At 40.3% G+C, this 14,345-nt stretch overlaps 2 protein-coding genes across 9 annotated transcripts in view; one reads left to right on the top strand and one right to left on the bottom strand.

Moving 5' to 3' along the window:
• The first annotated feature begins 339 nt into the window (after positions 1–339).
• LOC125767427 (uncharacterized) overlaps positions 340–14,345 on the top strand; it is a 429,126-nt gene continuing 415,120 nt past the window's right edge. The window contains exons 1-3 of one of the 5 annotated variants that reach the window (XM_049433992.1): positions 343–448; positions 767–840; positions 1,024–1,067. The gene's annotated coding sequence lies outside the window, so the exon portion shown is untranslated. Of the gene's footprint in view, positions 449–766; positions 841–910; positions 1,068–14,345 lie in introns of those variants that run through there. The other 4 variants (XM_049433991.1, XM_049433993.1, XM_049433988.1 and 1 more) reach the window with 4 other exon arrangements.
• LOC125767443 (phospholipase B1, membrane-associated-like) lies at positions 1,224–12,694 on the bottom strand. Of its 4 annotated transcripts, none has more exons than XM_049434044.1 (7): positions 6,570–12,694; positions 5,731–6,498; positions 4,602–4,780; positions 4,075–4,517; positions 3,892–4,009; positions 3,749–3,822; positions 1,224–3,673 (listed from the first exon to the last, which is right to left on the bottom strand). In XM_049434044.1, exons 2-7 carry the CDS (start codon positions 6,047–6,049, stop codon positions 3,538–3,540), a joined length of 1,269 nt encoding a protein of 422 aa, XP_049290001.1. In that variant the 5' UTR covers positions 6,050–6,498; positions 6,570–12,694; the 3' UTR covers positions 1,224–3,537. The 4 variants fall into 4 exon arrangements, with proteins under 4 accessions (XP_049290001.1, XP_049290000.1, XP_049289999.1 ...); XM_049434043.1 differs by having other exon boundaries at positions 5,731–6,518; positions 10,447–12,694; XM_049434042.1 differs by having other exon boundaries at positions 10,447–12,694.

Below are 14,345 nucleotides of genomic sequence, written 5' to 3'. Positions count from 1 at the left end.
TCAATAAAACAAATGATTTCAAATAACTTTATATCTTTAAACCCGTATAAATGTATAATCGTATATTTGAGGACTTAATTCAATCGCGGTGAGCAATCTCGCGGAATTCGGATTATTTTCTTTTGCGTGCTGTAGGCTGCTAAATATTTTCCGTTAGTGTACATGGTTGTGCGTCGAAGAAGCTTTTTTTTTGTCCGCGCTGTGTATAAGTTTTGAGCGCCCCTGCAGCTTCACCACTGTCAACTCAAACTTAACGAAACCGAACGCGTATAGGTTTATGACACAGAACATACTACTCCCTATGACAGAATGTCATAACAATAAATGTTTACAATAGTTCCACGTGGTTTCGCGGCACGCGGCTAAAAGATGATCTACAAACACAAATCACAGTTTTCGGACGCGTAATGTTTCGCTTTGCAGTGGTGCAATTCGTATTGACTGTAGGGTATGTTGTGTGCAGTTTATATGCACTGTGCCTCGATGAAGCGGCAAGTGTTCTGTGCGGGTTAAGTGTTTTAACCGTGTGATCGTCTGTGTTGTGTGTTGTGCTTGCCGATTCATTTTGGGCAGCTGGCTTCCAAAAACTGTCTCCTTGCCAGCTCGGGCCCCGCCGCGGCCGATCAGTACGCGTGCCGTTAAACCCGCTGCTGGCTATAGTGGAAGTTTTGATGTGATTATAGTGACCTCTGAAAGACATCTTCGAATCAAAAATGACGTCTAAAATTTTTGCTCTGTTTACGTTTGGACCATTGAACACCATTAGCTATTGTCTTCATTTGCAACAGCCTAGCATTATTGAGAAAGTCCGGTTATGTAAAAAGGATTGGATGAAAATTGGTAGGTTTCCTTTAAAATCCCATCTTACTAGCTGCTTTAAAATGCCGTGTCTCCAAGTCAGATCGTATGCTTTTTCGAGATCTACTATGGAAAGGTCAATGTGTTTATTATTTTCCTTTGCTATTGAGATAATATTGTCTAATTTTGCAAAATAAGTTTCTGTGCCGTATCCACTTCTGAAAGCATGCTGGTTGGAATGTATCAGTTTTCTGACTTCTAGTTCATGGGTAAGTCTTCTATTGACCAATCTTTCTAGAATTTTTCTTATACAATTAAGCAATGATATTGGGCGGTAGCTATTGACATCAAAAGGTGATTTTTGCGGTTTGAGTATTGGTATTATAAAGCTGTGCTTCCAGTGATCTGGAATTTTACCGCATCCGGGCCTGCGGATTTTCCAGAGCATTTCTTTAACGCGTGAAGGAGCTCTTGTATCGTGAATGGTTCATAGTACGACGATTGGATTAGTGTATGAGTGTCTCGAGGAAACGAGGCAAAGTCTGCACGGTGCGTTAGCTCGTGTGAATGTGTACCGGTTTGCATGCTTCGTACTCGAACAAGGGGCATCTAAAACAGAACGGAAATTAAAGAGCGGAAAATCTGTTTGTTAAAAAATCAGTGTTATCAGCATTTAGAAATTAGTAAGTAGGATGCTCGGAGAAGGTTTTATATTTGTCTCTTATATTTAAAAGTTTTGAGCACCCCTGCAGCTCAACTGTTGCCACCTTAAAGGAATCCGATCCAGTATCGGTTTATGACTCAGAACCAGTACTTGTGTGAACACACGGGTTTAGTTTGCATTTCAACTTGACCAGCTCGTATATCAAATACGTTATTGGACGAAGGGAAAATAATGAAAATGAAAGTAAGTGTTTGATACTAATCGAGCCTATAACATTGAAATATCTGCTAAGCAAATAGTGTAGTCAAAATTTATTGAATATTTGACTTACTGAATTTGTACATGGGCTATTGTTTACCCATAAACAACATACATTACCAATACAATGGAACAATTTTGTCTCGGATCATTGCACTACGGACGCACAAGTATCACCGTCGTGTCCTAAATTAATTGTTGATTGACGATTGCGGTTAATAAAATGAAAAACCTAACCACAAGCATCGCGTGTACACAGCACCAGCATAGGTATGGTATGGTTGTGAAGTTGCGTCCCAAAACACTGTTAGCCGCGTGCTGTTTGAACGCCGTTATTGCAACATCGTTGCAACGGGAGCGATTATTTAATGTTTGTGGCACAATAAAAAAAAATCGATGATCGATATACTTCTTTTCTGCTGTGAAATCGGGTTAGATCGAGTTTGCACACCTGATCGCCATATACGATAGGCTTCTGGATTTGGAGTGTGCAATGATGGTTTTATATTTGCTGTTGTTCGTGCCGTGCAGGGTAGTAATATCACTTGTCACACATTTGCACGAATGTGCAGACCGTATGGGACCGTATCTTTTGAATACTTCCTCATTTTAAGGACAAATTTCTGTAGGAGTAGGAAAAATATCTAATAATCAGCCAAACAACAATAGCACGGACTGTCTCTAATTCGTACTCTCACCATTCAAGTTCACCAGTAATTAGCAAACGAGTTTCTTTTCTATGATGGTTGATCTATTCGAATCCGTCCGTGCTCAATGTGCTTGCATTAATTCGATAACGTTAGTCTTAATTACTTTAAAACGGTCGATCGTTATGAGTGTGCAAATTGCCAATAAAAACACTAGACCAAAAAAACTTCAAAAAAGCTGTGATTCACGCGTTCTTCGTGAGCTTGCGGCCACCGGGACATAAAGACACCCGAACACAAACTAGGCCGTCGGGCAACGAGAAAGATAAACTAGCTACACGAATGAAACAAATAAAGTAGCGTGCGTCGACATAATCATCACACGGTCCGGGGAGCAGCCGACGGAATTTTTGGGCTGGGGCTTGAATTGTCGAATCCAAATAAACGCGGTATATACCGTAAGCACAAGACTCACCGAAAACAGGGATGATATAAAAACTAAACATCGCTAGGGGGCATCATCTGGAGCGGGTGATTGAGCCTTTGCAACTCTTGTAAAATAAGACATCGTTGTACACTTACCAGTGGGACACGCGTGTGTTTGTGTGAAACCACCAGCTGGGCCAGTTTTATGAATGAAATGGAGCAATTTCAAACGTGAGAAGTATTATCTCATCGTTTAGTAGTCTTGTTTATCCATGTTTGGAAAAGCGTTTTTCCATCGTGGAGACGTTTGCTGTAAAACGGGTGACAAAAAACAGCTTTCACCAAAGAGAGTCTTCACCATTAACAGAAGCAGCTTGCTTTCATCCAAGTATGGACAAACTACGAACCAACACCCTTCAACGCGTTGGCGATCAAATCGATTTCATTCACAAATTCGAACCACGACGTTCGCTGAAGAGTCTAATATGGAATGAGTAGACGCATAAGAATGTCAAATATAACGAAAGGGCCCGTAACGTGGGTAGTTACGGATGTTGGTTCATGGTGACCTCGTTCCGTGACACGGGGCAACAAAAATACGTTGATCAATTGGATATCGGAACCGGACTTTTATTTAATGTTAAACAACCCCTTGTGCTTTCCCCAGCGTGTGTTTTCCCCGAAATGTGTATGTGTGTTTGATGTAGTATAGGACATTTGTTGGTATAGCCTGCTTAATAGTGACTAGCTATTGTCGTAGGTGTATATGTAAGGGGATTCCTTCGAAGGGCAGCGAAAGACGTCAATGCCTGGCTTCCAGCCTGTACTTTTCTTGCCCGGTGGCTCCAGTAGATTGTTCCAGTACGCAACGGCCGCTTGTCTGTTGGGGGTTAATATAGAATTTTATGAACCTTTTAACAACTGGTAATCTCCCCTAGATGTTCAAGATACTTACGCATGGCCTTTTTGACTCATATGAAAACAGTCGTACGAGAGAAGTGAATAGTCCACCTCATTTCCTTTCATGAGCTGTTTTTCGATAAGAAATAAAACGATTTTGGTATAGAAGTTTGGTTGCAGTTGTTCGATACAACTTACCGAAAGGTTTCTCGTCCATGGTTGGTGTACGACGGCAAACTCATCGAGTCCCCGGAACTCATCCAGCATGGCGACTTCTTCCTCCACCTTTCGGTACTGCATTTGTATTCGAGCCCATCTATCAATAGGAAGTATATGTTAACATCAGCTCTGTTACATCTATCGTAAGTCCTAGCCTCCTACCTCGCTCTGGATTCTTTGGTAGAATTGTATAAAGGACCAACCCAGCATGGACACTCAGCATGGTGCAAAATCCAACATATCGTCGGTTTCTTCTTGATCGATACCACTGTCGACACGTCTGGAACGGATACGATGTTCACTAGCGTCCTGGGTAAATTATCACGTAGGTATCGTAGCATTTTTAGCAGGTATCTTCGATGCTGTATTGGTAATGATTCGGGATCTTTAAGTGTGCACACGTATGAACAGATGTCATTACCACCGATAGTTATCGTGAGTAGCTTCCAGTCCTTTTTAAAATTTACACGCCCATCCGTCCTGATGCGCGTCACCATCTGGGCGGCCATATGGGGTAGTTCCTTTGAAATTGCTCCAATCTCCGCATTATTGAACTGTGAGTCCCAGTGAAAGCTGTACGAATCGCGGTAGGAATATCCTACGAGCTAGTGGGCATATGAAAAAGAAAAACGAATACTTATGTTACTGGGTGGTGTACATTATGTCGAATCTAGGTCGACGAATCCCACCTTCGGGTTGAACATTTTCAGTATGTTCGGTAGCGTGGTAGCATTGCGCCAACCCCATTGGCCACCGATGCACCATGATAGACCGCGGTTTTCGGTGTACAGTTGCAAGAAGCTGGTTGCCGATGCACCGCTAGCTGTTACGACGGAATCACCGATGGCTGCCACCACGTTTATGTCACCTGAATAAAAATTGAGGAAGACAGCAGATAGTAAACATTATCAGATCAACTAAGTGCCAGAGCCAGAGACGAAATGATTAGTCTCTTACACCTGGAAGTATTTTTTCGTGTCTCTAATGAGCACTGCTTTCTATGCAATAAAACAATTAAAATGTAGAATAAATCAAAACAGATGATAGTGAAGCAAGTGAAAGCTCCTGGTAAAAGCTTACGAAATTATATCAGTGCTATGTTGTTTTAGCATTGCTCCCACCTATCTTTAATATTATAGTTATTTTATAAACGTGTTTTCTTTATTTATTTAACATATTTAAGTCTGCAATTGTTATAAACAGATAATTCGAAATATTTTCTCTCGATTTTGTTGTTTTTACTAAGTTGAAACGCCAAATTGGGGTAGTTTTGCAGGATCGTTGATGATAGTTTTCTATTTCCATGGCTTTGGTATGGCTTATCTTGTTTCTTCTAATTTCGATATCGCTTTGAGCAATCGAAGTTTTTTGTCGAATCGAAGCAAACAAACATAATTTAAATAATGCTGTTGAAATATGAGGCTAGTAGAAAGCATTTAATTAAAACTGTAACGTTATGTTACTTCTTGCATTAAACGCATTGAAAATATGAGGTATCATAATATGTTCCTAATTTATGCACACATTGTAATAGACTCAATCTTACAAACCCTTACAATAATACCACACTGCGACCAGTATGCCTGGCCGTTGCGTAAAGTGTCCCATTAGGAGAAATTTAAAGACTTCGAAGCTCAACTAGTAATGTGAGCGATTGTCCGGTGGGTACGTGCTGCCTTGTGCCTTGAAGGTGGCGCGTATGGTGCGCACTTGGAATGCAAATTCTTTTCAGCAAACAGTGCTGTATTACTCAACCCGTGCAAAATGAAACAATCAAAAGGCTCGTCCTAAATTGCAAATGCATTTATAATGACTTACCGGGACGCAGCTTGTGCACGCTGGTCGGTGGTTCCGGACTACGGCCAACCGCAATGTCACAGGGGAACGGTACACTGTCCGGAATTTTCTTTTGAAGAAACTTGCCGGTCGTTTTGTAGCCGGTACGGCCGGCCATCGTCATCGTGACATTGCGATAGAGGTGAAAGATGACGCGCCATTGAGCATTGTCGAAGATGGTCGGCTGGAAGGCACTGATGGCTGCATTCACCTTCCACCGGTGGAATTTGTTTTCGTGGCATAGCAGCAGCAGCAGTACTAGAAAAACGCTTAGCGATGACGTTTGGCCTAGTAGTTGCATTGTGAACGGGTGGAGCTGGTTGTTAGTATCGATAAGCGACGAACTTCACTTTTTGATTTATGTTGAAGGCAGGGAGTCGGAGTCCGCTAAACGTGGAACCGTCGATGTATTGTTTTAAATGCACTACGAACGATTCACATAGATGCGGAAAAAGAACTCGAAAGGTTTGCTACACATCTAATCACTTCACAATTTCGTTTTCATTCACCGGTACCGGACACGGTAAATTTAGGAAAAAAATCACATCGCCATAGAAATGGTACAAAATGAGTGAAAATCCTAACGAAGACTCGGCAACAAGCACATGAATCGTATTATTTCTTAGATGCATCCATCGAAATTTGGTACAGCTACATGACTTATTCAATCGTTTGGATGTTTCGTTGCGTTTCACTCCCGAAAATCACCTTTGTGTTTCACATCCTACGGTTGATGTGGCTGCTTACGAGCTATCAATTAAACAAAAAAACTGAGAATGTGTTCAAAAGCTAATCACAAGCTGTTTATGATTAGTGGTTACCGTAAGGGTGTATTTTATCTTTTCAGCTGAAATCCTAAGCAGAAGCCAGAGAAAACAAACAAACAAAATCATATCAAAATGATGCACCCAGCAGTTTTTCGCGTTGATGAGGTATTAATATGGATGAGCGTTTGTACTGAACTTCCATCGCATTAAAGAAACTGGGAAAGAGCCACGGAACTGTATATCATTGGTTTCTGCTGCTACATTATTTTGATTTGAAACATTAGAAAGTGTCAAAACTATCGCCAAGCCCATGATCAAGATATCGTGGTGGTTTTAGTAAAAAAAAAAAACAATTCATATTCAGTCGTGCATCAACACTGCTTTGGCTGTATATGAATATCATGAGTATTACCGCAATTCGTAAAGGTGTTAAAATGTGTTTTGGGGTAGTTGAGTTGTTTTGATAATAGATTAAATGAGTTTGAAAATTTATATAAAAATGTTATTTTGTTCGGTACATTTAATGTTAAAAATAATAACCGGTACTAAACTTATTTAACGTAACTTAATTACACCAAAAACTTAAATTTAAAATTCCAAAACTCGATATTGTATTGATAACTATTTTACTGCATTCTGTATCTTAGCTGGAGAATTTAGATGATCTTCACTGTCTGATTAACATGCTGACTGTTTGCATAATCAAATTGTTGTCGATCACAACCTCATCTGCCCCGATTTCGTACTTGAACACCAATGAGCGACCAAATTTATGTTTTGATTCATAAACACAACAGAAAGGCACAAAACAAAACAACACCGGTGGCGGCGAACCTTCTTAACATTGGCCAGTAACAACCCTGCACACATAATAGTTTGCTTATTTTGTGCTGCTAGGGTATGTTTTTTGTGCCAGTCCTTTTGCTACCAATTGCACCGACCATGCCTCAGAAGATGGGTGATCGATAATGATGGGTTGATATGATCGAAAGCAAATGGGAGCATTTGGTGTTGACTTCGGGGCTTTGGACGAGAAAGAGGGGAGGGTAGTGATCAAACTCGATTCGAAAATGAAGTGTTGTTTTGAGGTTACCATCGTTTTTGCGGCGGTAAAAGGTGCGTATCGAATTAAGTTACCATGAACCGAGCATCAGGCACGTAGTACGACATTGCTGTGTTCTGCATAATTTACGGTGGTTAGATTTGTTGCGGTGTTTATGGTTAAGAGAAGTGAATGAAGTGGTTCGGTTTTGCTTGCATAATGAAGTTATAGGTTGTGATATACTGGGTGCTAGTGGAACTCTAACGAGCAAGAACAGTTATGTGGCTTTTAGGGCTTGCATAAGTGGTTTTCTAGAATCTGTTGAACCGTTTGGTCATATCAGAATACTTGTTTTTTTTTGTTTCGATTCACTGGTAGGTATAACATTTCTTAACTAAAATCAAGATATTCGATTTGTTAAGTTTAGAATAAGACTAACAAGCATCCAGATCGTGCCTCTGTAGCAACGCCTGACTCTTCAGTTATAGTAGGCATGCCCTAGTAGCTCGCTACACCAAGAAAAAGAAGATGTCTAGAGCCATGACTTTTTGCCCAGAATAGAGCAGAGAGATTTATCTCTATGTGTGATTATGTAAATATATCGATCATTTTTTTTGCTTCAAACGGTGTCTATTAATATAATATTTATGCTATTGCTAAACCAACTTTATGAATAAACAAACATCGAAATGAAGTTCAACACCAACCGGTTTACTATAAAAAATTTGTGCTAATGTCAATAATTTGGTAACAGAGACAAAATGTATTTCGAGATGAGTTGTTGACCTACAGCTTTAGCCTTGACTGTTGGTAGCGATGCTGGCAAATATTTTTTTCTTTAACAAATTTTGTCATTCATATATTCAAAATTATTCTGTTATAATTTAAGCAAAAACCGTACAAGAACAGTTATGTGGCTTTTAAGGCTAGCATAAGTGGTTTTCTAGAATCTGTTGAACCGTTTGGTCATATCAGAATACTTGTTTTTTTTTGTTTCGATTCGCTGGTAGGTATACTATTTCTTAACTAAAATCAAGATATTCGATTTGTTAACTTTAGAATAAGACTAACAAGCTTCCAGATCCTGCCTCTGTAGCAACGCCTGACTTTTCAGTTATAGTAGACATGCCCTAGTAGCTCGCTACACTAAGAAATAGAAGATGTCTAGAGCCATGACTTTTTGCCCAGAATAGAGCAGAGAGATTTATCTCTATGTGTGATTATGTAAATATGTCGATCATTTTTTTGCTTCACGGGCGGCTATTAATATAATATTTATGCTATTGCTAAACCAACTTTATGAATAAACAAACATCGAAATGAAGTTCAACACCAACCGGTTTATTATAAAAAATTTGTGCCAAAGTCAATAATCCAATGCCAATGAGATAAAATGTATTTCGTGCTGAGATGTTAACCTTCAGCTTAAGCCTTGACTATTGGTAGCGATGCTCGCAAATATTTTTTTCATTATCAAATTTTGTCATTCATATATTCAAAATTAGGGCGGCCCGGTGGTGCATGTGAAAAACGGCGCCCGTCCACACGGCAGGACCGGGTTTAAATCTCATCCGGACAGTCCCCCCTAGCACGGACTGACTATCCTGCTACGTGGTAAAATAAGTCTTGATACGGCCAGGCCGTTCTAACCGAGCAAAAAAAAATATTCTGCTATAATTTAAGCAAAAACCGTGTATCAGCAAAATCATGCTTTCCGTCCAATAATGTATTTGCTCTTGCTGAAACAACGTTATATATAAGTATAGAAATTTGTGTAACATTTTATTTTGTACTTATTCCCGTTCAGGCTTAGAATCGTTTTCACAAACTAGCTATAAGCAAGGTGGAATCACTTATCTCCGTGCATTCGTAACGAAAACTATATTCTTCATTGTATCATTACATCATCAGCAACTCTGCTGTGTCGGACCGTATACTTTTTTTAACATTTCAGCATGGGAAACGAGATGCAAAAAGACAATTTTCCTTTCTAAAAAAAACCAGCACGTTACAACTACTACTGACCGGTCGTGACCGTTCTTTAGGTGGCCCGCAACTAATAAGCCATAAAATTGTACTGGCTTCCCGCCTGGTGGATCGTGTAAGCTCAAGATTCCGGTTGCATGATAACCAACCCACTCGTTTGCCTTTTTTATTTGTTGGTAATCCAACATGTACAGAATTCCATTCACGGCTAAGTCTCTGGTGCTAAGACTCTGAAGACCAAAAACCTAATTGCAAATGGTAGAAACAGGTTGATTACACTCTTCAATGGTCATACACACGCTCGACACAGATACACAATCGTGAAACATCACGAACGCGGAACACAATATGCACAAAAACTCCTCTGGTCGCGATATTAAGCAAATGGTAATAAGTCTTTTCACGTACGGTCGTTTACTAATGGTTCGTTTGGATAAAGCGCATTCGATTGCAATCTGGTGCAGTGCTAGACTGAATCCCACATCACTCCCGAGTCCCTTGAAATCTCGAACTGAGCCGTTTGGATACTGATTTCCTTACTTCACTTCACTTTACTCTTTTGCACTTGAAATGGAGCTTGGATAACCGATCACTAGATGCATTAGCAACGGTGACTTCAACGGGCAGATAGACGGACAAAAAACACATTACACGACACAAGCACACAACTAGGAAAAAACACATGCACGCAAACAAGAAGCTGCCGAAAATGGACAAGAACAAACCAGAACCGGTCCCGGAATGTAAGCGATAGAGCAAGAAGCCGGTGGTACCCGCTTTTCCCGGTCCTTACGTCACACGGAAAGCATCGAAACCGAACAGCGCTTAGATCTTACACAATCCGAAGCGTTCCTAGGCCTGTCGTCGGACCAGAAAACACTACTAGTCGGGAAAAAAACTTACACGTATGATGATTGGCTTTTGGACTAACACGTTTCAATTTGGCGCGCGCGACGTTGCGGGAAAGAAACGGCTTGACCAAAACAGTGGCCGAGCAGTGGCAGAAACGCGTCCGTTTGCTATCAGCTCTCCGGCGCAACTAATGCTGCGTATTGGGCGCACGTGAACAAGGTTTCGCCTCGCGATTGATCGCGCGCGTATGCGTGGCAATGGTTTTGGTGATGTGAGTCGGTGATGCTATCGGAAACTATTCGATAGGGAGGGGGCAAGGGTGATGATCGTCCCCACCCTATCGCTGTGTTTGTTGTATCGTGAAGATGGTTCTGCGGTTTTAATTTTGGCAAATGGATTATCTCGGTGGGGACTCGTACAGTTCCTTTCTCTTACACATAATTGGTCAACGTTTGGATGCGGTACTAGATTGAAAATTAGCTTCTATTTTTCTAAAAACGATTTCAGTAGTGGATTAAGTGCTTAAAACTTTGCAAACTAAGAATTTGCTCAAACAATGGTTAAAAGTTTCTGAAATGTAAAACGGTACATATTTCAGTGGTTTTGTTTTACTATATTATAATGTAGTTCATGAGTGTGTCTGGTTTGGTTGCAGTAGGTAACAACTTGTTTTATTGAATTTTGTAGGAAATCTATTATAAAGATAGCATGTGGGGATAGTAGAAACCTACAGCATTTTTTTGATAACATACGTTAGATAGTGCAAAAAGAAAAACATTTCGACGGGTTATTAACCACAAACCAATTAATTCTATTAACAAGCGCTCTTTCGTGCTTACCATTACCATATGAAAAATAGGCTTAAAAATGAATATAAACACCCGGGAAACGATCATCTTCAACAATTTAAGCCCTCGACAGCAAACAACGGTTTACACTGCCCCTAACTAAATGAAGGCTTCCGTTTTCTATTTCTCCTTGCATGTGGTGGTGCAATTTATTGCATTCCCTGCAATGGATCTGACGGGCCAAAAGGATTAAGAAAATTCATTACAACCTTATCCAGATCCCTTGAGATTTTGCGAACAGACGACAGATGGAAACTGTACCACCATTCCAACAAATGTTCATTGAAACGTTTCAAAGCATAAATTATACTATCGAGCTTCAGGCAGCGAGTTGCCGGTTTGTTCAGTGGAATGAAATTTTGGTCTCACCTCGAGGGACTGTTCTGACTGATTCATCTTGCGCATTGTGTATTTTTTTTTACTGTTGCTTCGTTGTTATTTATTGCAAAACGCAATGAGCGAAGCTAGGTTGCAAAGTATTAAATACAAAACAGAACCATTGGTCGGTTTCGATCAAACAGATAATACTGCTGCCATAGGGGTTCATGGGGGTCTAGAGAAGTAGGAATGTAATGATCTGGGAAGGATTTTCATTACTGTGCAACTGGTTAAAATCCTGTGTGTCCTACGTGCAACAAAGTATTTGAGCTGTCTAAGAGAAGGCTATGGAGGAAGAAACTCGAGCTCGATCCAAAATGAAAAACGTTTTTCTCATCTATCTACCTCCAAGCACAGCGACCAGATGAGGACGACGATGATGTTGTCTTTGTTTTTGTTCAACTAACTCATCTGATGGTTTACTCTTGTGATGGTTAAGCACATAGACAAATGTTACAAACAACAAAAAATCGTGTAACTGTATTCAAAATTGTACCAAAATGGTGATAGTTATAGTTATGCAAGTGCTTACAGTAAATAGTTGGCTGAATTAATTTAGACTTTTTTTACGAATGTCTTATTTTTTTAACAAACAATCTCAAAATGAGATACTTTATATATTTTTATGTTTTGAATATAAAATATGTGTCCATCTTCTTCTACCTACATTTGCCACTGTGCAGCGAGGGGACTTTCCTTGGGGACGTTTATTAATTATTCTTAGAATTGAACAGGAGTATAAGTCGTTTGAAAATTGGCGTAGCAGACATCGTTTGGGCAGTGTAGATTCCTTCAACCCTCCTGCCATCTTTCTACGATCTCCTTGATTTTCTTTTTCTTTTTCTCAATTTATCTATTCGAATAAGTAGAATTTCCTCCCACAACTGAGGCAAATTTTCCTTTGAGATCATTCTTTTACTTTTAACAGATTCATAACACGAACGAACTAGACCAATGGCAGCTTTCCCTAAGGCAGCTAGATTGCATTCCTAACCTTTTCTTCCTAGGATGAAATATCATCCGACGCATCGTGAGCATCGTGAGAGATTGCAGCGAGCCAGCCCGTAGCCCTTTAGGGTACGATGATGATTACTCCCTTCTGGTCCAACCGCTGGTGTTGTAGGAGTTGTAGGAGTTGAACTCCACGGTGATGAACAGGTTGCTGTTTATTGTTCCTTTCGTTTCCCTTTACTTTCGTCGTTCGTTAACTCTGTCCTTCTTGCATTCGTTCAAATGCAGAACTTCTGAGAAGATGTACGGTCAGCCTTCGGGCTTTGGCATGTCTATGGCCGATCTTTGACATCTTCACTGCAATTATGCAATGGATCAGCATCGCTTATTGCCGAGAGGTTCGGCCGTGAGCAGGAGGTAGGCACGCAACCACCTATGCCATAAGAGCCGTTGCATTGAAGTGTCCATTACAAGGGTCCTGCTGATGCACTGGAGCGATGTAGGCATGCTTCGATTAAGAGCCCACCGTGCAGCTTTTTGCCGGTACGTTTGGCCAATTTCAAAACATCGTAACAGGGCCCAGACTCGGTGCTAGCTTCGCGTGAGTTGATAGGGTGAGAAAAGTCATGCTATTCGGGGTTGTTAATTGCGAATAGACCGGAGAGTTCATCGTAAATGGCGCCCCACTGTCTCGTTGACATAAATTATGCATCGTTTTTAGGTTAACCAAGAATGCGTTAAGGTTTTTTTTATTGTTGTATAGATAATGAAAAATATCTATTTATTAAATCATAAACGATTTGTGCATGTTCAGAGTGATTTTAATGAGTGGTATTGTGTTATGTTAATGTTGGCATTATGAATCAAAATCATAATAAAATACTTCTTCATGGCTTAACATCCTTCAAGGTCATTCCGGACTTTTCTGGCATACTAGACTATTTTTTACCATATAGTCGGATATATGGTAAAAATAATTCCCTTGCTACGACGGAACGGTCCGGATGTGTTTTGATACCCGGTACCATCGTGTGGAACCGGTACCGCTATCACATACACCAGCTTGCCCTTAAAAAATATTACAATTAGTCAATGGTTTTCATGACCTGTCGTGTGCGCTATGGAATTAAAAATATTTCTTGAAAATAAGCCAATCAGATGGGCTAATGTAAAAGCTAAGCGCCAACACTTCGGCCGTAACAAGCCTTATAATAAATTTGTTTCCAAACAAGCAACACAGGGGTTCCACCCGCTAATTATGATACGAAGCAGGTATAAAATGCACCAACAAACAAAAATCTACTCGTATGCTCAATACCCCTCGGCCTGCCCCATTTTCCCACCAGCCGTCCAAGTGTAAGGGCATATGCGTGTAGAAATCGAACCCATTAAACACGAATGAGTTGCCAGCAGCAAAACAAAAAAATGCGATCAAAAACAATATTATTTAATAGATATTTAGCCCATTTCTTTCACGGTTTTGAATGTTTGTTGTTGGTTGCCTTTAAACGTTTCTTCTTTTCCACGACCGTTGCCATCGCTGAAAACCAGTTTTGCGGGGGGACTTATAGTTGGGACCGATAGACCCCTGATATCAGTTTAGTATCGAAGGTGTTGCATTATCGTGCTTCGATTATGCGCCATCGATGCTGATGGATGCAGGTTTTGGGAGAAAAAAAACTATCCGTTGGGCTTTGGTAAGAAAATGCATATTCGAGAAGCGAGGAAAATAAAAAGATGCTTTCAATTTCTCTTAGAAATAGGAAAGGGGCA

Source organism: Anopheles funestus, chromosome 3RL (genome assembly GCF_943734845.2).
Source record: "Anopheles funestus chromosome 3RL, idAnoFuneDA-416_04, whole genome shotgun sequence".
Lineage (NCBI taxonomy): Eukaryota > Metazoa > Arthropoda > Insecta > Diptera > Culicidae > Anopheles > Anopheles funestus.
Note: the sequence above shows the minus strand (reverse complement) of the source record. Positions and strands in the feature narration are given on the sequence as shown.